At 38.7% G+C, this 26,603-nt stretch overlaps 1 protein-coding gene across 3 annotated transcripts in view; it reads right to left on the minus strand.

Moving 5' to 3' along the window:
- The window catches only part of LOC114667687 (leucine-rich repeat-containing protein 49-like), a 70,620-nt gene that overhangs the window by 22,653 nt on the left and 21,364 nt on the right, over positions 1-26,603 (minus strand). For all 3 annotated transcript variants that reach the window (XM_028823086.2, XM_028823084.2, XM_028823087.2), the window contains exons 4-6: positions 19,540-19,623; positions 3,176-3,357; positions 627-864 (exon numbers count right to left, since the gene is read on the minus strand). In XM_028823086.2, coding sequence (XP_028678919.1) covers positions 627-864; positions 3,176-3,357; positions 19,540-19,623 — 504 coding nt within the window. The remainder of the gene's footprint in view (positions 1-626; positions 865-3,175; positions 3,358-19,539; positions 19,624-26,603) is intronic.

Here is a 26,603-nt window from a genome sequence, read left to right on the forward strand (position 1 = left end):
TATAAGTCTGTCCCAAACATGAAATCACCCACCCAGGTGACTCAGCCCTCCTAAACCCCAGATTTGGTGCCATGCAACTTCTGGCTTTCCCCAAAACTAAAATCACCTTTGAAAGGGAAGAGATTCAGACTGTCAATGAGATTCAGGAGAATATGACACAGGAGAACTGTGTGAGGTCCTAGGGTGCCTACTTTGAAGGGGACTGAGGTGTCATTGTCCTATGTACAATGTTTCTTGTATCTTGTATCCTCTTCAATAAATGTATTAATTTTTCATATTACATGGCTTGATACTTTCCGAACAGACCTTGTATCATGTACAATGATATTTTTTGTGAACCATTCTCCATTCTTGGATGCAGTTCATGCAATTTCTGTTTTTACCAATAAATGCAACAAATAAAATACACTCTTTTCTAGTTGAAGTATACCTAAGCAAAGGATTTCTTAGTAATACAGATAACTGCAACAATATTTAAAAGACATCAGAAATACTGAAAAAAAATCTTAGCCATAATTTGATCATCTTTCAGCTCAAGATGAAGAATCAGAAATCCTGTGTGTTTCAAACTATGACTGCCTTACAGCGTAGTAATACAGCAAGAGTGATAAATGATTGTCACTTACCACAACATTAGGGAATTTGATGCGTATCCTGGACAAAATTGCTGCAATGAGTTCATAGTCAATGTAGTAAAAGGAGATAGTGCTCACAACGGAGGCAGTGTGCAGTCCCCAGCCTCTTTCCAAAGCATCTAGAGCACCAGTACCAAAAAGTCGCAAAGTATTACCATCAAGTTCTGCTAGGTGTGAATCCGAGACAGACAGGCACTGTGCTCCAGTTCCTCCTTCAGGTTCAAGGGGCCTGTCCAAAGAGAAAATAATTATTGTTCGATATTATGCCACAATTCCTAGAAATATGCCTCAATTCAGGTAACTGATTTATGTCTTTCAATAATTACATCCAAGATAATTTACAAGATAAGCACTAAATATTGTATACTGTATGTGAGGCTCAGAATCCACTTACAATTAATAGGCTCATTGTGAGATTATTGTGACCCTGCTCAGGATGGAGCAGGTTTGAAAATGGAACGATGGATAATCAGATTGCCAAGAACATACAGACATGTTACACGCCACTACCATCAGTTAAAACATAATTTTTACATTTTTAGATATACATTTTTATAACTTGGCCAGGATGTAAGATCACAGAGCTATAGACAATTTAAGTTGAATTATGTCTTTTCTTGGTGTGTGATGGGATAAACTATCCCAGGCTCTAGGAAGAGTCCTGGTGGTTTCGAACTTCTTCCACTTATGAATGATGGAGGCCACTGTGTTCATTGGGACCTTCAAAGCAGCAGAAATTTTTCTGTAACCTTCCCCAGATTTGTGCCTCGAGACAATCCTGTCTCGGAGGTCTACAGACAATTCCTTTGACTTCATGCTTGGTTTGTGCTCTGACATGAACTGTCAACTGTGGGATGTTATATAGAAAGGTGTGTGCCTTTCCAAATCATGTCCAATCAACTGAATTTACTACAGGTGGACTCCAATGAAGCTGCAGAAACATCTCAAGGATGATCAGGGGAAACAGAATGCACCTGAGCTCAATTTTGAGCTTCATGGCAAAGGCTGTGAATACTTATGTACATGTGCTTTCTTAATTTTTTTATTTTTAATAAATTTGCAAAAACCTCAAGTAAACTTTTTTCATGTTGTCATTATGGGGTGTGTGTGTGTAGAATTCTGAGGGAAAAAAAATGAATTTAATCCATTTTGGAATAAGGCTGTAACATAACAAAATGTGGAAAAAGAGATGCGCTGTGAATACTTTCCGGATGCACTGTAATTACCAATGTATGAGATGTTTGTTTTGTCTGTTTAGAAGCCTTTTGTCATATATGCGAGTTATTAGCTAAAATGCACTGTTGCAAACCTCTCTAGATTTTCCATACATCACAGGTGTTGAACTCTGGTCCTGGAGGGCCACAGTGTCTGCAGGTTTTCATTCTAACCATCTTCTTCATTAGTGACCAGTTTTTGCTGCTAATTAACTTCTTTTGCCTTAATTTTAATTAACTTGACTCAGACCCCTTACTTGTCTCTTTTTCCTTAATTAGCAGCCAAACAATAATGAGACACAAAACAAGCTGCCACATGACCAGCTCACCTGTGCCCAGCACGTAATATCTGAAAATAACGAAAGGTGAAGGTCTCAGTAAGGTTGATCTCTCAGGTCACCAAAATATTTTGATCATGTTCTTAGAAAAAAACAGAAAATCAACAGTTTTAGAAATGTCTACCATGGCAGAATGAGAGCAGCAACAAGCTGTGGAATTAAATAACGAGTTTAATTAACAGCAAGAATCAGCTTTTCATTAAGAGACTGGTTAGAGTGAAAATTGTTTGGAGTTTGAAGTCCCAATTTAGCTGGTCATCTATTGGCTTGTTTCACATCTCATTTCTGTTTGGCTCTCATTTAATGAAGAAAGGAATAAATTCAGAGGACTGAATCCTTAAAAACAGGGTTATTAAAATGAAGGGAAAATGAGTTAAATAGCAATGAAAACTGGTCAGTGATTAGGAAAAGAGTTAGAATGAAAACATGCAGCCATTGCGGCCCTCCAGGCCTGGAGTTTGACACCCCTGCCATACATAGCTGTTCCATGGAACCATAGGGATGCTGTTGATTGTGGGTTATGGACTGTAACAGCTCTGTTCATGTTAGCTCTAATCTCTCAGAACCATCCCTCCTGTAACTTCTCAATCTGAAGGCACTATCCAGTGTAAGCAGTTTATGTAGTGCACCTCTTCCTGCCTAATTGTTAAACTGACTGTGAGCCCAAGCAGTTTCAGTGGTTATCAAATTCTTAAACACCCTCTTTTTGTGTATTTCAATTACTTTACGCATGTGACACTCTAAAATGTTAATTAGTCATTGTCAATGGCATATGTTTGCTTGAAAAAAATTACAAGCTGAGAGACCACACATCCAGTTTCACAAATCAATGTCTGGTCAATAACACTGCTGAAATATTTTCTCTTAATTGGAAGTATAGAAGTTTGAAATGTGTGCTTAAAACATACAGATGTAAAAAAAAAGTATTGTGTAACATTCATCTTAAAAATGTCTACCTCAATTTGTTTTATAAGAGCTGATTGTTTACCTGAGCTCATCTGGCTCATGTTCCAACCTTTTGTTCTGTTCAGAGCCATCTTCAAAGTTGATCTCCTCTTTACTTTCATTCTGTACTGGGATCACTAGACAGACCCTACTGGCAGAGTCAGACTTCTGCAAATGAGAATCCCATAGCTGAGCTGCATTTTTGATTGCTAACTTTCTTTTCTCCTGCAAAAAAAAAAAAAAATCAAGATTTTATTGGTATCTCCATCTGTCTAAGGTGCTGCACTTCTGTTGTGCTTAGCAGATATCTGAAAATTTGGACTTAGTTAAAGGTTTCAGTAAAGGTACTGATACAAAACAAAAATAAAGATTCTGAGGTCATGGTTCTATCTCAGAAAAGAGTGGATTTCTCTCTGCAGGGAGGGGGAAACAACTGCCCTTACTGGAACAGTTCAAGTATCTAGGGATGTTGTTCATGAGTGATGGAAAAAGGAAACCTTAAATTGATACACGGACTGAAGTGTCAGCAGCTGTTTTGTTGCCGCTGTACCAGTCCATAATGGTGAGTCTAAATTCAACACGCTCAGTGTACCTGTTGATCTATATCTCTATCCTCATCTATGTTCATGAGCTATCGGTAATGACCAAAAGAATGAGATAGCGAGTACAAATGGCAGAAATTAGGCTTCTTCCCAGCATGGCTGGGTTGGGTTGGCTCTCCATGACAGGGTGAGAAGCTCAGCGATTCAGAAGAGCCTCAGAGTAGAGTCGCTGCTCCTCCAGATCAAAATGAGCCAGTTGAGATGGTCTGGGCATGTTGTAAACATGCCCCCCAAGTGACTCCCCCTAGAGTTGCTCCAGGCAAGTCCCACTGTGCAGATATCCTGCGGGAGACCCAGGAAGAAGGGATTAGATCTCATGGCTGACTTGGCAACGCCTGGGAAGAGCTAGAATCTGTAGCTGAGAACATGGAAGTCTGGGCAGACCTACTTGGCTTGCTGCCATTGTAATCCTCATTAGAAAAAGTGGTTAAGAAATTATAAGATTTTTAAAGACACTGCAATTAATATTTCACTTGGTTTGAACTACTGCTACTTAAATATTGAATTAGAAGCAGCATCAAAGAGTTAACTCACACAATCAACCCATACAAAGAAACTGAATGAGAAAAAATTAATGTGATAACTTGGTCCTTAGGTTACTCTTACTTAAAGGAATATCAGTAAAAGCTTTCAGGTGCATAAACCTTTGGCCAGAAACACCATATACCAAATTTGTAGGGACTGCTAGGTGCCTTTGGCTATAAATTAGGGGAAAAAAGGCTATTCAAAGCGGTGGCTCATTCAAAGTATCATGAACATAATTTCCAAGACCAAGACGTCTATTCCATTCTTTGCTTGTCAGATGTTTGCGTTGTTGGTTCCACAATTGTGGACTGGAGCTATGAAACATTTTTTTCCAGGAGAAAGTTTCTCAGTGAATCATTTGTGTATAAAGTCTTGTTGACTGAAAATTGTAAACACTTGGTGTAAAGGCAATATTTATTGATATAAACTAAATGTCTTTTGTGTGGAACAACACAGCACTTTTTGTGCTCATCTAAAAATACAGTCCCACACATAACAGATGACAAAAGACAGTTAGGAAAAATCAATGAATAAAAGTGAAAGTAAGAAATAAAAGAAAGAAAAATACACAAAGTTCAAAAACAAAAGCACAACTAAATATCATATATGAAGATAACCATATGGATCAGCAAACCCTGCTTTGATGAAAAACAGGATGCTATTCTCTTAAACTTCTTTCCTTAAAGAAAATTTTAACATCCCAATTCACCTCCAAAATGCATTCTATTATCTGACTTTACAGATTACCAGCTCTGTTTTTCTGTAACAAAGTGAGGGCAGTCTTGTGAAGTCTAGCATGGAGTCATTTCTAGGATTATGGGTTATGTTTAAACTACTGCTAAAATCAGGGAACAGTGCCTTTTTGATTTTCTTAAATTAATTACATTTAGAGGACTACCTAATACAATTTTTACTTCCTGTTACCCAATCTGGGTCCTCTTGCAGATTGGTACCACACATTTGTACCATTTTTAGATTGGTGTTCACTACATCATACAGATATGCAAACAGAAAATTGGATCGACTCGGTTTGTTTAGACAATTCGGCTAGTTCTGATTCGGCTACAGTCTCTCCTGGTCCCACTGTAGTCAGTGCGTGGCCGAAGTCAGCAGCACCAATTCAGCCACAGGGCGAGTGGGTAAGACAGGGGTCCAAGAATCCAAAATGTAGTCCCCCGGCACCCAGGTCACCAATTCAGACCCAGAACAGATTCTCAGCACTCTGCAGCGCGCCTGTGGAAACTGAGAATAAGAAAGTGCTCATAATTGGCGATTCCATAATGCAGAATGTTAGAATTCCAAACTATGTTAAACCAGCAGTTAATGTTAAGTGCCTCGCAGGGGCCAAGATTTCTGGCATAGAGGCCGCATTGGACCGTGTCGTCGACGATGAAGTATTTACCTTATTGTTGCATGTCGGCACTAATGATATTTATTTACAGCAATCTGAGGTATTAAAGAGGAACTTCATCTCTCTATGCATCAAAGCTAAAAGAAAATGTCGGAATTTAGTTGTATCTGGCATTCCCTTCACTGCTGGCTATAAACCTGGTGTGCAAATAAAAGCATAGCGTTTGTGAACAGTTGGGATGATTTTTGGGAAAGGCCTGGATTTTTCAGAAGAGATGGTCTTCATCCTAACTGGAGGGGATCTTATGTATTATTCCAAAATATGGCAGCAAAACTGCCTGGTTGGCTGATTAGGGCACCATCCAGGCCACAGTCATGTGATCTTAAATCACAGGCTGTTGTTTATCCCACCTGTTACTTTCATGAAGCTGTGACCCATAAACCTTTGTCGTGGGGCATCCAGTAAATTTAGTCTTGATACAAACCTTAAATTAATTGATAACCAAAAAATAAGGCGCGCGGTGTAATTAGACCAAGGGATAAAACCAGACCCTCAACCAGGGGCATCTGTAATTGAAATTTACTTTGAATTAAAACAAAAAATATATCACCAGTTCAGAAAGAAGCATGCAGTTTTAAATGCTGCTTATTGAACATTTGCTCTTTTGGCACTAAAGCTGTTTTGGTAAATGATGTTGTATTAAGTACAAAATCTGATCTGTGTCTTCTCACTGAAACCTGTCTTAGTAAATGTGACACTGTTCCCCTAGCAGAGGCGTCACCAGATGGATACTCATTCCTTCATAAGTCTAGAGATTCAGGTCGAGGAGGAGGCCTTGGAATAATTCATTGTAACAAAATGCAAATCACTTCTAAAAATTTAGGCAACTTTACATCCTTTGAGGCATTCATTTTAAATATTAAAACAGATTCCAACACAATTATAGTACTAGTCTACAGACCACCAGGGCCATATTCAATGTTCATGACTGAATTTAGCAACCTTCTATCTGATTTGGCTATAAATTATGATCACGTAGTACTGATGGGGGATTTTAATGTACACATTGATGTGGAAACTGACACTTTTAGCAAATGTTTTACTTATTTGTTAAATTCAGTAGGATTTGTCAGATTGTCAAAGGTCCAACTCATAATCATAACCACACATTAGATTTAATTATAATTTACAAAGTTGAAATTCAAAATTTAAATATTACTCCATTAAATGAAGTTATTTCCGATCACTACTTAATTGCATTTGATTTAGTCCTGCCCTTGCCAACACGCTCCCAGATTAAAACAAAGACAGTGCGACATCTAGATTGTAATTCTGCTTCAAAATTTATAGATACTTTGAGTAAGTCGAGTGTAATTGTGGAAAACCATTTAGATCAGTTAACATCAAATGTAAATGTGGAAAACAATTTAGATCAGCTAACATCACATTATAATGTGACCTTGAGAGATGCTCTGGACACAGTGGCTCCCCTTAAAACAAAAGTGATCAAAGCACATAGAAACTCTCCCTGGATTAATGAAAACACTCGAGCTCTTAAATTAGAGTGTCGAAAACTGGAGCGCAGATGGAGAACAACAAAGCTACATTTCTTTCAAATTGCATGGACAGAGTGTGTTAATAAATATAAAAAAGCCCTCTTTAAAGCTCGCTCAGAATACTATTCTACATTAACAGATAGCAATAATAAAAATCCTCGGGTACTGTTTAGAACAGTGGCTAAATTAACAAATGGAAATTCAGATCAACAGTGCAAAATACCAACAGATATTAGCAGTACAGACTTTATGAACTTCTTCAATGAGAAAATTAAAAATATAAGATCCCAGATCTCTGCATCACAGTACAAACCAAATACTAGCTTAGCAGACCCTGTCTTATATTGCATTCAGCACTTTAGTAATTTTAATCCTGTAACTGAGCAGGAAGTCTTAACTTTAATTTCGAAAATGAAGCCCACTACTTGTTCCCTAGATCCAGTGCCAACAAAACTAGTAAAAAGTGCAATGGATGTTATTGCAGTGCCTATTCTAAACATTACCAGTAGTTCATTATTGCATGCCACAGTACCTGATATACTAAAAGTGCCAGTCATTAAACCATTACTTAAAAAGTCAGACCTAGACCCACATATACAAAATAATTATAGGCCTATTTCAAATCTACCGTTTCTCTCTCTAAAATACTAGAATAAGTAGTCGCCAGTCAGCTTCAGACACACCTTATGTATTAAAATTTATTTGAGAAATTCCAGTCTGGTTTTCGCTCTGGTCATAGTACAGAAACGGCACTAACGCAGGTTGTAAACGACATTCTGATATCCTCTGATGAAGGAAACTCCACTGTAATTATGTTGTTGGACTTCAGTGCAGCATTTGACACCACTGACCATTCTATTTTACTGCACAGGCTAGAAAATGATGTTGGGCTTACAGGCACCGTGCTCGCTTGGTTTAGTTCTTACTTGTCAAATCGATTCCAATATGTACAGAAATGTGCTGACAGTACTCCATCATTATACACAGCAGTTCAATATGGTGTCCCACAGGGCTCAGTACTGGGACCTTTACTGTTTTCACTTTACATGCTTCCACTAGGATCTATCATTAGGAAACATAATGTTAATTTTCACTCGTATGCCGATGACACCCAGTTATACTTTCATTTAAATCAAATGAAGTTTCTCCGATGTTGTCTTTAATTAGTTGTGTTAGCGAATTAAAGGAGTAGATGAATGAGAACTACTTGTCTTTAAATACAGATAAAACAGATGTTCATTTTTGGAGGGAATGACGCTGATCATAACAATATTTTGTCATCATTTAACTCAGTTGGAAACCCAATTAATTTTACTGAATCAGCCCGCAATCTAGGAGTTATCTTTGACTCTAGCATGTCATTTAAAGCGCATATTACAAAGTTGTCCAAAACATGTTTTTTCCATCTTAAAAATGTTAGGAAATTAAGGTGCTTTCTAAATAAACAGGATTCTGAGAAATTAATTCATGCATTTATCTCTAGTAGGATTGACTACTGCAATGCGGTTTTCACTGGATGTTCAAACTGTTCTCTATACAGCCTCCAGTTAATCCAAAATGCGGCTGCAAGAATTATTACAAGAACAAGAAAATATGAACACATAACTCCAGTTCTTAAATCCTTACACTGGCTCCCGGTTAAGTTTAGGGCAGATTTCAAACTCCTTCTTTTAACATATAAAGCATTAAATGGCCAAGGTCCAGTTTACTTGTCTGAACTTATCATGACTTACAAACCAGAGCGCACATTAAGATCGCAAGATGCCGGTCTGCTTATGGTTCCAAGGATTAATAAAATAACAATGGGAGGTTGAGCTTTTAGTTACAGGGCCCCTAAACTGTGGAATAGTCTGCCTGCTACTATAAGGGATGCCCCTTCGGTCTCAGCTTTTAAAGCCCGGCTGAAGACTCGCTACTTCAGTTTAGCATATCAATGACTAGAACTGCTGATTAACTGTACAGACAGCATCTCTGTTGTTAGTTATTAGCACTAAAACATAAGTAACATGAGAGTTATAATTGGATACTAACCCTCACCTATGCTGTTTCTCTTCTCGGTACTCAAATGTGGCACTTGGTGCCACGGCCCACCTGCCAAGTTGTTTTGCCTGCCTAAGGTAAAGTCATCCCTGATGGAGGATTGCAGGAATCATGGGAAAGAGGGGTCCTTTCATCGGATTAGCTGGCCCAGCACTGTTTCAGCTGTGGAATGGCCAAATGGGGGAGGCAGCTTGATGGATGAGGTCTCCATGACTGTAAAAATATCCAAATCTTATTATGTGATATCATCTACTGTTAAATTCTGCTCTGTACTTCTAAAATTGTTATGTTTTTTTTTTAATTCTAAAAAATGTTTTATTTTATACTGTATTGAGGATTTGTTCTGTTCTGTGTATTGTATTGTACTGACCCCCTTCTTTTGACACCCACTACACGCCCAACCCACCTGGAAAGGGGTCTCTCTTTGAACTGCCTTTCCCAAGGTTTCTTCCATTTTTCCCTACAAGGTTTTTTTTTGGGGAGTTTTTCCTCATCTTCTTAGAGAGTCAAGGCTGGGGGACTGTAAAGAGGCAGGGCCTGTTAAAGCCCATTGTGGTACTTCCTGTGTGATTTTGGGCTATACAAAAATAAACTATTGTATTGTATTGTATATGGATTATGCATGTGCAAACATTTTACAGTAGATGCAACTTTGGGCATTTTAAAAAGATGTAGGTCACATAGACCTTGATTAAGGTACGGTCCTATGATGACCCTATTCTCACATTCAGACCCTTTATTACATAGGCCTGAACAAAGTGTCCCAAATTATAAATAGCCCTTGTATGTTTACTCTTATCGGCTGGCTACCGTCTGGGTTGACTGCTACTGTAACTAACTACTTCTGCTTTTCTTTTATATCTATAACTCCAGGCAACAAGACAGAGTACCAAAAAAAAAGGGGCAGAGAAAGTTAACACTTTTATCCAGACCTTATAAATCAATTTAAGAAGCAAATAAACGTAATAACATAATACCAGTACAACTCAGATCAGTACTAGTTCAGCTGGTTAGAGGTCTAAATATTCCATAAGCTTACACTATCAGATGCTTTTTTTTTTCATAATAAACCAGTTGGTTCCTAGTCCAGTGTGGTCTCTTACCCAGCATAGCCATGGGATGGATGGAATGGCAGAGACCCCAGGACTCTGACCTGGCATGGCCACTGGATGGATGGAATGGTAGAGACACAGAGATTCTGGGTTACGCTGTCAGCCTAAATGTATGTTTCTTCCTTGAAGTACCTCTGGAGTACATGTGACATTGTAGTGCAGGGCCAACTCCCCTGGTTCTAGTCTAATGTGCTTTGATCAGTCCTATTTAGGCATAGGTGGAAACCTGTCGTTGTGCCTTCATGTCCTTGAAAATGTCTACCGAGTCAGCCAAACAACAACCCCATAATCCCACCCATGCCAGGCTAGGTCATGTTTGAAATCTGCATATAGATGCCATCTTATATAGGTTCTAATCTGGTAGTTTCTCAGTAGAACACTTCTATCTGAGTATCCATTAATGGCTAACAAAATATTTATCTATCTGGCCCAATAGGTTTCTCCAGTTTCCTTTACTGTTGGACTGCCTGGTTACTTAATTCAAGCATCTGCTTTAAAGATACATTTTTTGCAAACAAATATTACACAAAATATTACAAATACACTTATTTTTATTGTAATTATAAACATTTCTGATACAAGTGAAGTTTTCCTCTTTTTTTAGTTCAAATTGAACTTAAATTGTAATTATGAGACATTCCTTCAGTGAGTTGTAAAAGTTAAACGTTATCTGTTAAAGTAAAGCTCAAAAAACATCCTTTAATAAATAGAAAATCAATGTCTATTAAAATACAAAAAGATAGCAAACTATCATGTAATGTAATGTCATAAAATCACACACGTCCATTGGGTAGTGTCGTACAATGTAAGCTAGTTTACGCTTGCATGAAAATGGTGTGAATGTGTGGGTATACAGTACAGATCAACCAAAAAACACAGATCAGGGGGTGACATTCCCCTTTGCCCCTCTAAACAGCCTAAACCTATCAGGGCTCTGACTCTAAAACATGTTACATTTGCAGCCTGGGGATGTTGGCCCACTTTGTCTCCAATGTATCCAGCAGCTGTTGCAGGTTAGCTGACAGTGAATAAGTACAGTACTTTGATTAAGTCATTTACACTGAAATTTGGTGAGCAGAGAGGCTACTACATTAATCTGAATTTACAGTTGTGTTTCTATGGCTATTCAGGACCCTATTAGTGTTGTAGTATGAACCATTATCCTTCAGAAACTGCTTATTTACGGAGGGGTGAACAACAGACATGATGTTATATAACTTCTCAAGAACAATATTGAGATACCCAGTTGTATTCCCAAGTCCCTGTCACTGAACATCAGAAATAGCTTGTCACCATCCCTTAAGTCCCATCTTAAATATAAAATAAGAAAAAGATTACAACACCACTAGAATTTTATAGCACATTTTCCTACAAAGTATTTTATGCAAAATGCTTTACAAGAGGTTAAAGAAAAAAAACACAAATTACACATACTTGAGTATATTAATGAATTAATGAAATACCTAAACTAGTAAACAATAACAAATACTTAAATAATGCACATATACAAACAGTAGATACAGTCCTTAACTGTAAATTCATTTTTACATTTCTTGTGATTATAATGATATGTCCAATGCTACGGTTAGATGACTAATGAGGACAGGAGAAAAAAATATATACGCGGGGGATCCAAGACACACCCAGTCCCCACTGGGAATTCTAACTAACATACATTTAGATGCGATTATGTAGTTCCTAAATAGTAATTAATATATTACTATCCCTTTTACACTGTTTTTTCCGAGATGGACCAGAATATTATTTGTTACTGCAATAACGGTAAACAGTTTATCATTTTTGGTATAAATCTTGAAAGAAAAAAAAAAAAGAAGAACTTTTTCCACAAATTCCACTAGATGGTGATTTTGAGCCAAGTAGCCAGAAATCGTCCTTGTTTACACATTAAGAAGTGACCCAAAATATTTGTGATCTGGTACAGTTATGCTTTATGCTGAAGGATGCTATACACAGCAAACAAAATTAGTTGTAAAAATCAGCTTAAACCATGACTTTTTAGTTTTAGATTTCTCTTTTTTATTTCTATATGTCAGTCTGTTTATATATCTACTTCCATACATTATTTGTATACATTTTTTATAATTTCTTTACTTAACTCCTAATATTACAAAGTTATGATTTTATTCCCCATTTTAGCTATGTATTAGGTTAAAATGGATCTAGGTGAACCAATATATTTTTAATGACTGATGATATGTTCATTCCCTGCATATTTTATAATTAACCACTTGCAAGGATTCAGAGAGAAATCAATAATGTTCTATTTACTTGGGGCATAGTGCAATGTGGCGGCACAGTGGCGTAGTGGGTAGCGCTGCTGCCTTGCAGTTAGGTGACCCGGGTTTGCTTCTGGGTTCTCCCTGTGTGGAGTTTGCATGTTCTCCCCATGTCTGCGTGGGTTTCCTCCCACAGTCCAAAGACATGCAGGTTAGGTGCATTGGTGATTCTGAATTGTCCCTAGTGTGTGGGTGTGTTTGTGTGTGTCCTGCGGTGGGTTGGCACCCTGACCGGGATTGGTTCCTGCCTTGTGCCCTGTGTTGGCTGGGATTGGCTCCAGCAGACTCCCGTGACCCTGTGTTCGGATTCAGCAGGTTGGAAAATGGATGGATGGATGGATGGATAGTGCAATGTGCCATTGAATTAAATTGCATTTAATTTCAAGTGACTTTTAATTTTTTTTTATGATACTGTTTTTAAAAAAGAGTCTTCTATTCCCATGTTAACAGAACTTTTACTGATAATATGAATTGTTTTTTATGTGCCTGTCAGAAAGATGAACCAAACATGTCAGAAGCACAACATCAATCAAGTGTTTATGGTAGAGAGGCTAGATGGAAATCATTCTGGTAAAAGGTATATGACAGCCCACTTGGAGTTTGTCAAACAGCATATAAAGGATTTTGAGAGCATGAGAAAATACAGTTGTGCTTGAAAGTTTGTGAACCCTTTAGAATTTTCTATATTTCTGCATAAATATGACCTAAAACATCATCAGATTTTCACTCAAGTCCTAAAAGTAGATAAAGAGAAACCAGTTAAACAAATGAGACAAATATATTATATTTGGTCCTTTATTTATGCCCTGACATTTTCCTTTAGAAATTTCTATTATAATTCATAATTCATTGTTCCATCAATGAAGGCAAGCCATCCTGGCCCAGATGCAGCAAAACTGGCACAAACCATGATACTACCACCACCATGTTTCACAGATGGGATAAGGTTCTTATGCTGGAATGCAGTGTTTTCCTTTCTCCAAACATAACGCTTTTCATTTAAACCAAAAAGTTCTATTTTGGTCTCATCCGTCCACAAAACATTCTTCCAATAGCCTTCTGGTTTGTCCATGTGATCTTTAGCAAACTGCAGACGAGCAGCAATGTTTTTTTGGAGAGCAGTGGCTTTCTCCTTGCAACCCTGCCATGCACACCATTGTTGTTCAGTGTTCTCCTGATGGTGGACTCATGAACATTAGCCAATGTGAGAGATGCCTTCAGTTGCTTAGAAGTTACCCTGGGGTCCTTTGTGACCTCGCCGACTATTACACACCTTGCTCTTGGAGTGATCTTTGTTGGTCGACCACTCCTGGGGAGTGTAACAATGGTCTTGAATTTCCTCCATTTGTACACAATCTGTCTGACTGTGGATTGGTGGAGTCCAAACTCTTTAGAGATGGTTTTGTAACCTTTTCCAGCCTGATGAGCATCAACAACTCTTTTTCTGAGGTCCTCAGAAATCTCCTTTGTTCGTGCCATGATAAACTTCCACAAACATGTGTTGTGAAGAGCAGACTTTGATAGATCCCTGTTCTTTAAATACCACAGGGTGCCCACTCACACCTGATTGTCATCCCATTGCTTGAAAACACCGGACTCTAATTTCACCTTCAAACTAACTGCTAATCCTAGAGGTTCACATACTTTTGCCACTCACAAATATGTAATATTCAATCATTTTCCTCAATAAATAAAGGACCAAATATAATATATTTGTCTCATTTGTTTAACTGGTTTCTCTTTATCTACTTTTAGGACTTGAGTGAAAATCCGATGATGTTTTAGGTCATATTTATGCAGAAATATAGGAAATTCTGAAGGGTTCACAAACTTTCAAACGCAACTGTAGATTCTCTGGTTGAAATTGGACAAAAATTGTACTCTTTGGGCAGAATTCCAAGCACTATGTCTGGCAAAAAACCTAGCACTGCTCACCACATGCTATCCCTATGATGAGTAAAAATAACAAAATTATCTATTTAAAATTAAATCTTCAACACAATAAAGTGTGCAGAAAGTGAAAGTGTCTGAATATATTTCGAATTCACTGTATAGCTAATGTCTTGAGGTAGTGCATTCTGTGAAATGCATTGCATAAAGTAAATCTTCATTTACTTACTTATTTTTCTAATCGTATTAAAATTTATTTTTACCCTGAACTATTCTTTGTAACTTAAAACTGAGGATCACATATGTATGTCTGCGGTGGGTTGGCACCCTGCCCGGGATCGGTTCCCTGCCTTGTGCCCTGTGTTGGCTGGGATTGGCTCCAGCAGACCCCCGTGACCCTGTATTCGGATTCAGCGGGTTGGAAAATGGATGGATGGACATATGTATGTGTGAGTACATCCTGCAGTTGACATTAATTTCTCATTATTTAAGAGTATATGAATGATGCTTATAGCCACATGAAAAATAACTAAGGTTATTGCTTTAATGAAACCTATACACATTGCCATTGTACAGTATATGCAGAGTTCATAAATCTTTCTGAAGTTTGGACAACGAAAATGTAAGCTGAACATGGGTTTTTAGTGCATGTTTACTACTTTCTCGTATACATAGTATAGAGAAAGTATAGGAATCGTGAAAAAAAACTATTGACCTCAAGATTTTGATGAATCTTGACGTTTTAGACCTTCCTGAGTCCGAAAATACCAATTTTGAAATTATGTGTAAACACGAATTCGAAAACGCTTTGACATAGGTCAATGAGATTTTGTACACCTGCTTTATACACTGCCTGGCCAAAAAAAAAGTCGCCACCTGGATTTAACTAAGCAAATAGGTACGAGCCTCCTATTGAATAATTATTACATGGGCAATTATCTTTCAGCTGGCAACAAGTTATTTAACCCCAACTGGTGCAATGAGTTGCTTCTCATTTCTTAAACAACCACGTCGAAAGACACATCTCGTGGTCGTGGAAAAGATGTTAGTCTGTTTGAGAAGGGTCAAATCATTGGCATGCATCAAGCAGAGAAAACATCTAAGGAGATTGCAGAAACTACTAAAATTGGGTTAAGAACTGTCCAACACATTATTAAAAACTGGAAGGATAGTGGGGACACATCGTCTTCGAGGAAGAAATGTGGCCGGAAAAAAATCCTAAATGATCGTGATCGGCGATCACTTAAACGTTTGGTGAAATCAAATCGAAGAAAAACAACAGTAGAACTCAGGTCTATGTTTAATAGTGAAAGTAAGAGCATTTCCACACGCACAATGCGAAGAGAACTCAAGGGATTGGGACTGAACAGCTGTGTAGCCGTAGGAAAACCACTAATCAGTGAGGCAAACCGGAAAAAAAGGCTTCAATTTGCTAAGGAGCATAAAGATTGGTCTCTGGAGCAATGGAAGACGGTCATGTGGTCTGATGAGTCCAGATTTACCCTGTTCCAGAGTTGAGAATCTTTGGGATGTGCTGGAGAAGGCTTTGCGCAGCGGTCAGGCTCTACCATCATCAATGCAAGATCTTGGTGAAAAATTAATGCAACACTGGATGGAACTAAATCTTGTGACATTGCAGAAGCTTATCGAAACAATGCCACAGCGAATGCATGCCGTAATCAAAGCTAAAGGCGGTCCAACAAAATATTAGAGTGTGTGACCTTTTTTTTTGGTGGCGACTTTTTTTTTGGACAGGCAGTGTATCAAAAATAAGGAAGGCTATCAACTTTTGGGCCACTTCCGGCAACCGGAAGCAGTATTTTAACTGAATACTTTTGCAAATTTTCAACCAAGCTATGGTTATAATTACAGATAGATGTTTCAAATTTTGTATAGATATTTATAATGATAAAAAGAAAATAGATATGAAATTTGAGAAAAATTACTCAACCAGAAGAGGAATTTTATTTAAACAACCATCCAAATTTTTTGTATCATGGAAATATAAATGTGTACGCGATATTAAAAACTGTATTCAACATAAAGAATATTCTTTCAGTAACTATTATTAATTTTATTTTAATTTATACATCATCAGTTTAACAATAACATGTAAACACTGAACATGCCATATACTGTAAATATAAAGATGTAATGGGAACAATAAACTACTACATCCCTGTCGTGTTCCTGGTAATAAATTTAATTTTATGATTTTTTTTTCCACCATCATTATCATAATTAAATGTAGCTAGATGCAGTTTTACCTATAACAATTTATTGCAACAAATATTATATAATACTAATACTTTTGCTATGTTTTTAGGTGACTATAATTCTTTTTAATTTGCACGTAATCTAGGTGATGCATATGTAATCATGAAAAAATTCCACCACCATTTTGACCTCCCTAAGTGTGAAAATATAATTTTAATATAAAGTTTAATTATAAATATCATCATCATCAAGTCCTTCCGTGAGAACCCTAATTACAAAGAGGACTATTTCATTTATGTTAGGTAGAATGCCCAGAGGGGACTGGGTGGTCTCGTGGCCTGGAACCCCTGCAGATTTTATTTTTTTCTCCAGCCGTCTGGAGTTTTTTTTTGTCTTTTCTGTCCCCCCTGGCCATCGGACCTTACTCTTATTCTATGTTAACTAATGTTGTCTTATTTTAATTTCTTATTTTGTCTTTTATTTTTCTTTTCTTCATTATGTGAAGCACTTTGAGCTACTTTTTGTATGAAAATGTGCTATATAAATAAATGTTGTTGTTGTTATTGTTGTAAATAGAGATAAATGAGTGTGTACTGATATTATCAATTAGTTATGATGAGAAACAAAGAGATATGATATTTTAGAAATATTGCACAACTGAAAGTGGTTCTGATGACCTTTTCCTCTATCGCAGTATTCAGGTATATAACTGTGCATTTCTGAAAACCTAAAGAAGGTACTGTACTAGGAAAAACAAAGGAAAAGTTACCATAAAAAGCATTTTCCTCACCTCTTACTAAAATCTTGCAATTTGTCATATTGCCAGTACATTACTAAAATACAAATAATTTAAGATGCTTTTTGATCTTCTTACAACTGGTATGTGAAAATTAATTTTTTTTTTCATTTCCATTGAGATATTAAGCTACTAGCAAAAAATTTGGCAAACTTTAAAATATGGTGGGAATATGACCTTCAATGATCTCTTAGGCACAGCCATCAGCAGTGTGTATGTCTGAGGAGAGAGTGTCATCATTGTCGAGAGGTTTGCTTACCTCGGCAGTAAGTAAGACTCTGCCTAAGAAGTCAGTAGATGGATTGGGAGAGCATGGGGGGTCTTGAGGTCACTGGAAAGGGGTGTGTGGCGCTCCCAATATCTATGCAAAAGGACAAAGGTCCAAGTTTTCAGAATACTGCTGCTTCCTGTCTTACTATATGGTTGTGAAACATGGGCGCTCTCCAGTGACCTGAGATGAAGACTGAGCTCCTAAAGGTACTGTGTCTCTTTGGAGAATCCTTGGGTACCGCTTGTTTGACTTTGTGTTGAATGAGCCTTTGCTCACAGAGTCGCTATTGAGGCACATTACCTGCATTGTGAGGGAGTGTCAGTTATGGCACTATGGCCATGTAGCGCGATTCCCCGAGGATGATCTGGCTCACAGGATCCTCATTGTTGAGGACTCGAGTGGCTGGACCAGGCCAAGGGGATGCCCCTTGTACCACCTGGCTGGTGCAGATAGGTCATTTCCAGAGGGTGGGAATGGACCACTGTACCAGTACATGCTCCCCAACCTGAGTATTTTTAGTTTTCATGCAGCAATAATGCTCTCATTATAAATTCATCAGGCAGCAAACAAAATTAGTTAAAAAAAATCATTTTAAACCATAGATATTAATTTTAGATTTAGTATCTATTTATCCTTTTGCTTTCCACATACGTCTATTTATTAATATTCCTATCTGTATCATTATTTTACCATTTCCTCAATTACTGCTAATATTACATAGTTATGATTTTATTACACATTTCATATACATTGTCTGCGGTGGGTTGGCGCCCTGCCTGGGATTGGTTCCTGCCTTGCACCCTGTGTTGGCTGGGATTGGCTCCAGCAGACCCCCGTGACCCTGTGTTTGGATTCAGCGGGTTAGAAAATGGATGGATGGATATACATTGTATGCACTATTTTAACTATATATTAGGTGAAAATGGTTCTGTGTGAACAAGTAGATTTCTTAATGACTGAAGACATGCTGATTACCTGCATATTTTGAAATTAGCTTTGCAAAGAGTCGGAGGAAAATCAATAATATTCTCTTTACTTGAGCCAAACCTATGTGGATATGTCTTGTTCTTGTGTTCTCACTGCAAACATCTCTAACAAGAAGAATCAGTATTTTTAACATTGCTGCATCTCTTCCCACATAACTGCACTGAAATTTGCAGCTGGATCCACCAACTAACTAAAGAATTATTTTTCTGGGGTTATGTATTACAAACAAAAGACTGGGTTTATTTATTTTGTGTATATTTACAGGGAAATTTTATTCACTTTAACATGTCATAAATTCTCAAATGTCTTAATTCAATTCAGGGTAAAGGGTGACTGGGCCTCTCCTGGCAGCACTGGGCTCAAGGTAGGAAACAACTCTGAGCAGGCCACCAGTCCATCTCAGGGCCCACTCACACACCCACAACCACACTCACATTCAAAATGAGATAAATTTAATTCATAATTAACCTAACACACATCTGTCTGACCATGTGGGAAGAAACCAGAGTAGGAGGAAAATTTGATCAGACATCATGAGAACATGTAATGAAGTACAAGTCCCTCACAATCATTAATGCTAGATATATTTTAACAAAAACACAACTACAGTAATGTCATAAAGGAGTAGTAAAGATAAATGTTGCATCCTATCCTATAAAAAGTTATCCCATATCCTTTTTCAAAAGCTTTTCTCTCAGTAGGTATGGAAAACTCTAAAGACACACAGCTAGTAACCTTAAACATTTAAATGAAGCATTTTTACCTTTTGAATTGCCTGCTTATGACTCTCCCTTTTTTTCTCTTCCTCTTTTCTTGCAAGTGCTGATGTTGTACGCCTTTCTTCCTCCTTACATGAAAAGAATAAAAAGTATTAGAACTTTTTACATACATAATTAAATCCATTCATCTTGATAAGGCCACATTTTAAAGATATTGTCTTTTTGCACTAAGAAATAAACAGATTTAAAAGGCTTAATTTAAGTGAAAATAACAAGCACTTTGTATATAGTGTTCTAATATCAGTCACCAAAAGACAAACTAAATTTGTGACGCTATAGCCTCACCGTGACGCTGATATATTATAGTACGTATAGATACGGGGCAAGACTTTCAATAAATTTTACATATTAACCACAATGAGCAATATACTAGCAAGTTTACAACGAGAAAAAAAAAGAGGAACATTTTCTTTTTTAACTTATATAAGATTTTTGGTCTTACCATCAGGTTGTTTGTTAAGTTTTTTTTTTCTTTTCTGATGTTTCACTGTATATTTCAGGTGCGAGACTCGCGCATAACATATCATTTTTACCGACCGGTGTTTTAAAAGTGGCGCAGACGCTAAACGCAGTCACGGGTGCCTGGGAACGTCAAACGATAGCTATAGGAGGAGTCCAAGTTGTATTAGTAGTGTACGTGTACCATAATGTTTAAGTTGTTGTCAGGTATTTTGATTTGTACTTGAAGTGTACGATTTCCCCGGCAGGTCTTAAGTGGTATCTCCCTATGATTAGGTAAGCCAATCCTGGTAATGGAAAAGGCTTTATAAGCATAGTTGTGGCCGCAAGAGGGGGAACAATCGTTTGGAGAGAATTAATAGGGGTTAGGTAGTGCGAGGTACGCCAGACTAACAGGTGCCTGGTGGCTGAGTTGTTGGTTGCTGTAAAGGAGTGTGTTAGGCTCCTGAGGACCAAAAATGACTCCCGAGATTTTTTTTGTGATGAGTTGTACTTGTGACCAGGAGTGAAAGAGTCCAGTTTTGGATTATTTTAAGGCTGCTGATGCGGACTGGAATTGATTTTATTTATATATATATATATATATATATATATATATATATATATATATATATATATATATATATAATATTAGGGTTTCCAATTTCTAATTTTTTTTCTTTTTTTCTTCATAATTTGATTTTGTCTTGTCACTGGATTATTTATACGTTTTTGTGCATCCTTTTTACATCAACAACTGCTTTTTTTCATCTTCACTACTCTATCGTGGAATAATAAAATTACCTTTTGTGTTGAACATCTGCCTCTCTCGTGCCTCTCTTATTACCCCCTCAGTCCTGGTCAGTCCCAAACTACTAGCAGGCCATCTGTTTTAGTAGACGGCTTATGACATTTTGGTGGCAGTGGTGGGATCGACTGGGGGACTTGGAAGATCTTAGAGAGAGCAGAGATGGCACCCAAGAAGGTTTCTGCATCCGTTCCAGCTTCATTGTCAGGTGAAGAACCACAGACACAGTCCCCAGAGTCATCGGAAGCAATGTCTAAAGAGGCACAGTCATTGGAAAGAATGTTCCAGCAGTTTCTACAAGCACAGGAGCACAAGGAGAAACAATAAGAGCTGAGGAGGAAGTCGTTGCAGCATCAGTTTACGTTACTGCAGGTGGAGGTACAGCGAGGACGCGAGGGAAGTCCTTCAAAGAACTCTGGAGTGGTTCGTTCACCACCTGTAAGTCCCAAACTAATGTACACGGAGGGTGCGGAGGCTAACACCAGTAACTTTGCTGCAGGATCTACCAGGTGGGTGGAAGGTCCAAAGTTCCTCCCCTATAAGGAAGACGAAGATGTAGAGATATTCCTTGCCACACTTGAAAGAATGGCTGTTGTTTTCTCATGGCCAAAAACTGAATGGGCAATAAGATTAGTACCCCTATTAACTGGCAAGGCTCGCGCAGCTTTTGTGGCCATGGATCCTTCTGAGTCATTAGACTATGAGTCACTCAAACAAGCCATATTGAATAAATTTGAGATTACTATAGAGAGTTATCGTCTGTGGTTTAGAACTGCAGAATGGAAGGAGGGTGAATCTGCATTAGAGCTACAAGCCAGATGGAAGGATCTATGCACTCGTTGGCTTAAACCCCAACAACACGATAAATTGATAATTGACTTTATTATTTTGGAGCAGTTTTTGCAGGTGATGAAGCCTGAGCTGAAGACTTGGATTTTAGAACATCGGCCAAAGTCTTCACGCCAAGCCGCAGAACTGGCAAAGGTCTTTCAAACTGCTTGAGGCCATCCCAAGAACCTACAAAAAGTGACCAAAACTAGTAGGGCTCTAATGACTTATCCAATCCTTCCTGGTGCATCCAAGGTTGTGGTAGGTCATGGTTCTCTTACCTCTAACAGCGGGAGGGATGGGGGTGTAGCCAGTGTAATATGTTATTTTTGTGGACAGCCGGGTTACAAGAAAATACAATGTCCTAGGGCCAAAAGTAGTGCAGTGTGTGAAGAAAATAAATTCTGTATGTTCCGTGCCCAATTCCTTGGAAAATAGTGCAGAAGAATCAAGAAAAGGTAGTTAAAGTAAAAATAGCTGGTCGAACCAGAACAGCACTGATTGATACTGGGAGTACCCAAATCTTGCTGAGACGAGATTATTGATGATAAATTGCTGTCGACATCCAGGAAGGTGGTTCTGAGATGCATCCACGGACATGAGGTTTCTTATCCTCTGGTGAAGATGTGCATTGAGATAGGAGGCCAGATGTATGCAATATCAGTGGGAATAGTGGATGACATGCCATACCCTGCCTTGCTTGTGCTGGATGTGCCGGATATTGATGGCATATTGCAGCAGAGCCTGGTGCAGGAATCCCGGGTCTTGACCAGAGCTCAAGCAGCTACAGCCATAGAAAGTGACCAGGAGGACTGAAGCACTTTGCCTTTTTCCCAGGGGAATGAGGACTCAGTCCGTAAGACCCGCAGGGAGTGGAAACGGGCAAAAATTTTGGGCACACCTGCCCTAGATACATTACTCTTGCCTCCAGAGATCTTGACTGCTCACCTTTCATTACAGGGGAGATAGGGGCTTTACAACGTGGCGATTCCAGTCTGCAGTCCTGTTTTGTCAAAGCCGAAAAACAACATCAGTCAGTTACAGGAGAAACCTCTGTGTTAGACCAGGATATTCTTTACCACCAAGATGAGCATGGCAAACAACTGGTATTACCTAAAGAGTTTAGGGACAAGGTGTTAAAAATGGGGCATGATATCCCATGGGCTGGGCATTTAGGGCAAACTAAGACTAGTGACCATATTGCTAAACATTTTTATTGGCCAGGTTGTTCTAAAGATGTAGACAGTCACTGCAGGAGTTGTCCTGAATATCAGCTTGTAGGACCTGTTAAAGGAGACAGAGTTCTGTTAGTGCCATTACCTGTGATAGAGGAGCCTTTTAGTAGAATGGCGATGGATATTGTAGGTCCTCTACCACGTAGTAGTAATGGGCATCGTTACATACTGGTCCTATGTGAATTTCTATGTGGTCCTATGTGAATTTCCCACTGGGATTAATAAAGTATCTATCTATCTATCTATCTATCTATCTATCTATCTATCTATCTATCTATCTATCTATCTATCTATCTATGTGATTATGCAACTAGATATCCAGAGGCATTCACATTGAAGAAGGTCAAGGCTACTCAGGTTGCTAACGCCCTAGTTCAGCTGTTTTCCAGAGTTGGCATCCCTAGGGAAATGTTGACCGACCAGGGGGCTAATCTTATAGCTGGGCTAATTAAACAGGTGTATGGTCTGTTAGGGATCCAGGGTTTGAGAACCACACCTTACCATCTACAGACTGACGGCCTAGTAGAATGCTTCAATGCCACTGAAGCAAATGCTAAAAAAGTTTGTGTCTGACACTGGGGCGAACTGGGATCAATGGCTGCCATACTTGCTCTTTGCTTACAGAGAAGTCCCTCAGGCTTCCACAGGATTGTCACCATTTGAGGTGGTCTATGGGCGAAATGTTCGAGGCCCTTTAGCTGTGCTGAAAGAAGCATTAGAAAATGTCAGTGATCAAGAACACATGAATATTCTAAGTTATGTTATTATAATGAGAGATCGACTGTCAGTTATGTCCGAGTTGGTTAAAAAGAACATGTTGCAGTCACAAAAGAAGCAGAAAGCCTGGTATGATCAAGCCTCACATAATCGCAGTTTTCAACCCGGTCAGAAAGTCTTATTATTGTTGCCCCTATCGACTAATAGTTTGCTGGCAAAATGGCAAGGCCCATATGAGATTGTTTCACAAAAAGGCCCAGTAAATTACGAAATTTATATGCCTGACCGGTTTAGAAATAAGAATCAAGATTTCCATATTAACCTGCTGAAAGAGTGGAGGGAAAAAGCTAATCCTGAGGTACAGCTTTTGATTCGTATAATTCAAGATGAAGAGGAATTACCGGAACAGTTTCTGCCTGCAACATCATCTTCTGCCGATCTACCTGCATTGGACCATCTTTCGGAGAAGCAACAGGAACAGTTAAAAACAGTGATTCCGGAGCATCTGTTCAGCGAAATACCTGGTAGGACTAATTTAATTGAGCATAATATTTGCCTCACCTCTCCAGGTCCCGTATGACAGACATGCAGCAGAGTTCCAGCTCGTCTGAAGGAAACGCTAAGGAAGGAAGTACAGTCCATGCTCCAATTAGGTATAGTAGAACCATCTACCAGTGAGTGGTGTAGTCCAGTAGTACTGGTCCCAATAAAGAATGGACAAATTCGGTTTTGTGTGAATTATTCCAAACTAAATTCTATTTCTGCATTTGATCCTTACCCTATGCCAAGGGTGGATGAACTGATAGAACAACTGGGTCCAGCTATGTTTTTATCAACTTTAGACTTATGCAAGGGATACTGGCAGGTGCCATTAGCAGACACAGCTAAACCCCTCACGACATTTAAAGGGCCTAGTGGACTGTATCAGTTCACCGTCATGCCTTTTGGATTACACGGAGCTGCAGCCAATTTCCAAAGGTTTATGGATATTGTTTTGAGAGGAGCAGAATCTTATGCTCGAGCTTATATTGATGACATTGTAATATACAGTGAGTCTTGGCATGAGCATTTATCACATCTTGCTGATGTTTTTCACAGGTTAAAGTAAGCCGGCCTGGTGGTACACCTGGCTAAATGTGTATTAGCCAGATCTGAGATACAATATCTGGGTTACACCATTGGAGGAGGATTTGTAAAACCTCAGGTGGACAGGGTTATGGCTGTTCAGGATCGTCCACATCCTAACACCAAAAGACAAGTCCGGTCATTTCTAGGACTGGTTGGATGGTATAGGAAGTTCATTCCACGGTTTTCACAGATTGCCATCCCACTTACTAATCTCTTACAGAAGAAAGAGCCCAACCATGTGAAATGGACTGAAGAATGTGAAAAATCTTTTGATAAATTGAAAAATGTAATATGTTGTAACCCTATTTTGAAATGTCCTGATTATAATTTACCTTTTTGTTTACAGACAGATGCTTCTGGAGGGGGGCTGGGTGCTGTATTGTTGCAGGGTGAAGGAGACGATAGACACCCTGTTGTCTATATAAGTCGCAAGTTGTTTCCTAGGGAAATGTGATATTCCACTGTTGAGAAGGAGGCACTGGCAGTTAAGTGGGCCGTGGACTTTTTGAAGTATTACTGCTAGGTCATCCTTTTGTTGTGGAGTCTGACCATCGTGCGTTGCAATGGCTAGCATGGATGCGTGACTCCAACGCTTGAATTTCGCGGTGGTATTTGTCCTTGCAACCATACAAGTTTACAGTGAAGTATATACAAGGGAAACAAAATAGATGTGCCGAGCTTCTCTCTCGAATGCAGGATATCGAGGGTCTGAGTGAGGGGGTGTGTGACGCTATAGCCTCACCGTGACGCTGATATATTTATAGTACGGATAGATACGGGGCAAGACTTTCAATAAGTTTTACGTATTAACCACAATGAGCAATATACTAGCAAGTTTACAACTAAAAAAAAAGGAACTTTTTTTTTTTTTTTTTTTTTTTTTTTTTAACTTTTATAAGATTTTTGGTCTTATCATCGGGTTGTTTGCTAAGTTTTTTTTTCTTCAGATGTTTCACTGTATGTTTCGGGAGCAAGACTCGCGTGTAACATACCATTTTTACCGAGTGATGTTTTAAAGGTGGCGCAGATGCTAAACGCAGTCATGGGTGCCTGGGAAGGTCAAATGATAGCTATAGGAGGAGTCATAGTTGTATTAGTAGTGTACGTGTACTGTAATGTTTAAGTTTGTATATTAGTAACCTCGAGGTTAGATATAAATGTTTTTGTTGTTTTGTTGTTTGTTTTATTAAGTATATGTTGTCGGATATTTTGATTTGTACTTGAAGTGTACGATTTCCCCGGCAGGTCTTAAATGGTATCTCCCTATGATTAGGTAAGCCAATCCTGGTAATGGAAAAGGCTTTATAAGCACAGTTGTGGCCGCAAGAGGAGGATTGATCATTTGGAGAGAATTAATAGGGGTTAGGTAGTGCGAGGCACGCCAGATTAAGAGGTGCCTGGTGGCTGAGCTGTTGGTTGCTGTAAAGGAGTGTGTTATGCTCCTGAGGACCAAAAACGACTCCTGAGGTTTTTTTTTGTGAGGAGTTGTACTTGTGACCTGGACTGAAACAGAGTATTTTAAGGCTGCTGATGCCCTTGCATGGGCTGGAATTGATTATTTATATACTGTATATATAATTATTGTCACACACGTGCGAGTAGGAGGCAGCTAAAGGGTCTGAGTAAGTGTAATAAAACATCTGACCGTGGGGCGGCTGAGTGTGCTGACTGTCTTTCTCAGTTCCCTACAGACCTTTCCCGGGAAATCCTGCAAGGTTCCGGCGCCTCAGATGACATTACTTCCGAAGCCAGCCCCTTTGCTGACGTCACTTCTGAAGCCAATAAAACCATACATTAATTTAAATCTTTAAAAACAAGCCGGGTGCATTCTTTAACTGCCTTCTCTGCCTTATGTGGCCAGCCCTTGCTCTCTCTCGCGCAGTGCGCGCGCGTG

This window comes from Erpetoichthys calabaricus, chromosome 17 (genome assembly GCF_900747795.2).
Source record: "Erpetoichthys calabaricus chromosome 17, fErpCal1.3, whole genome shotgun sequence".
NCBI lineage: Eukaryota > Metazoa > Chordata > Cladistia > Polypteriformes > Polypteridae > Erpetoichthys > Erpetoichthys calabaricus.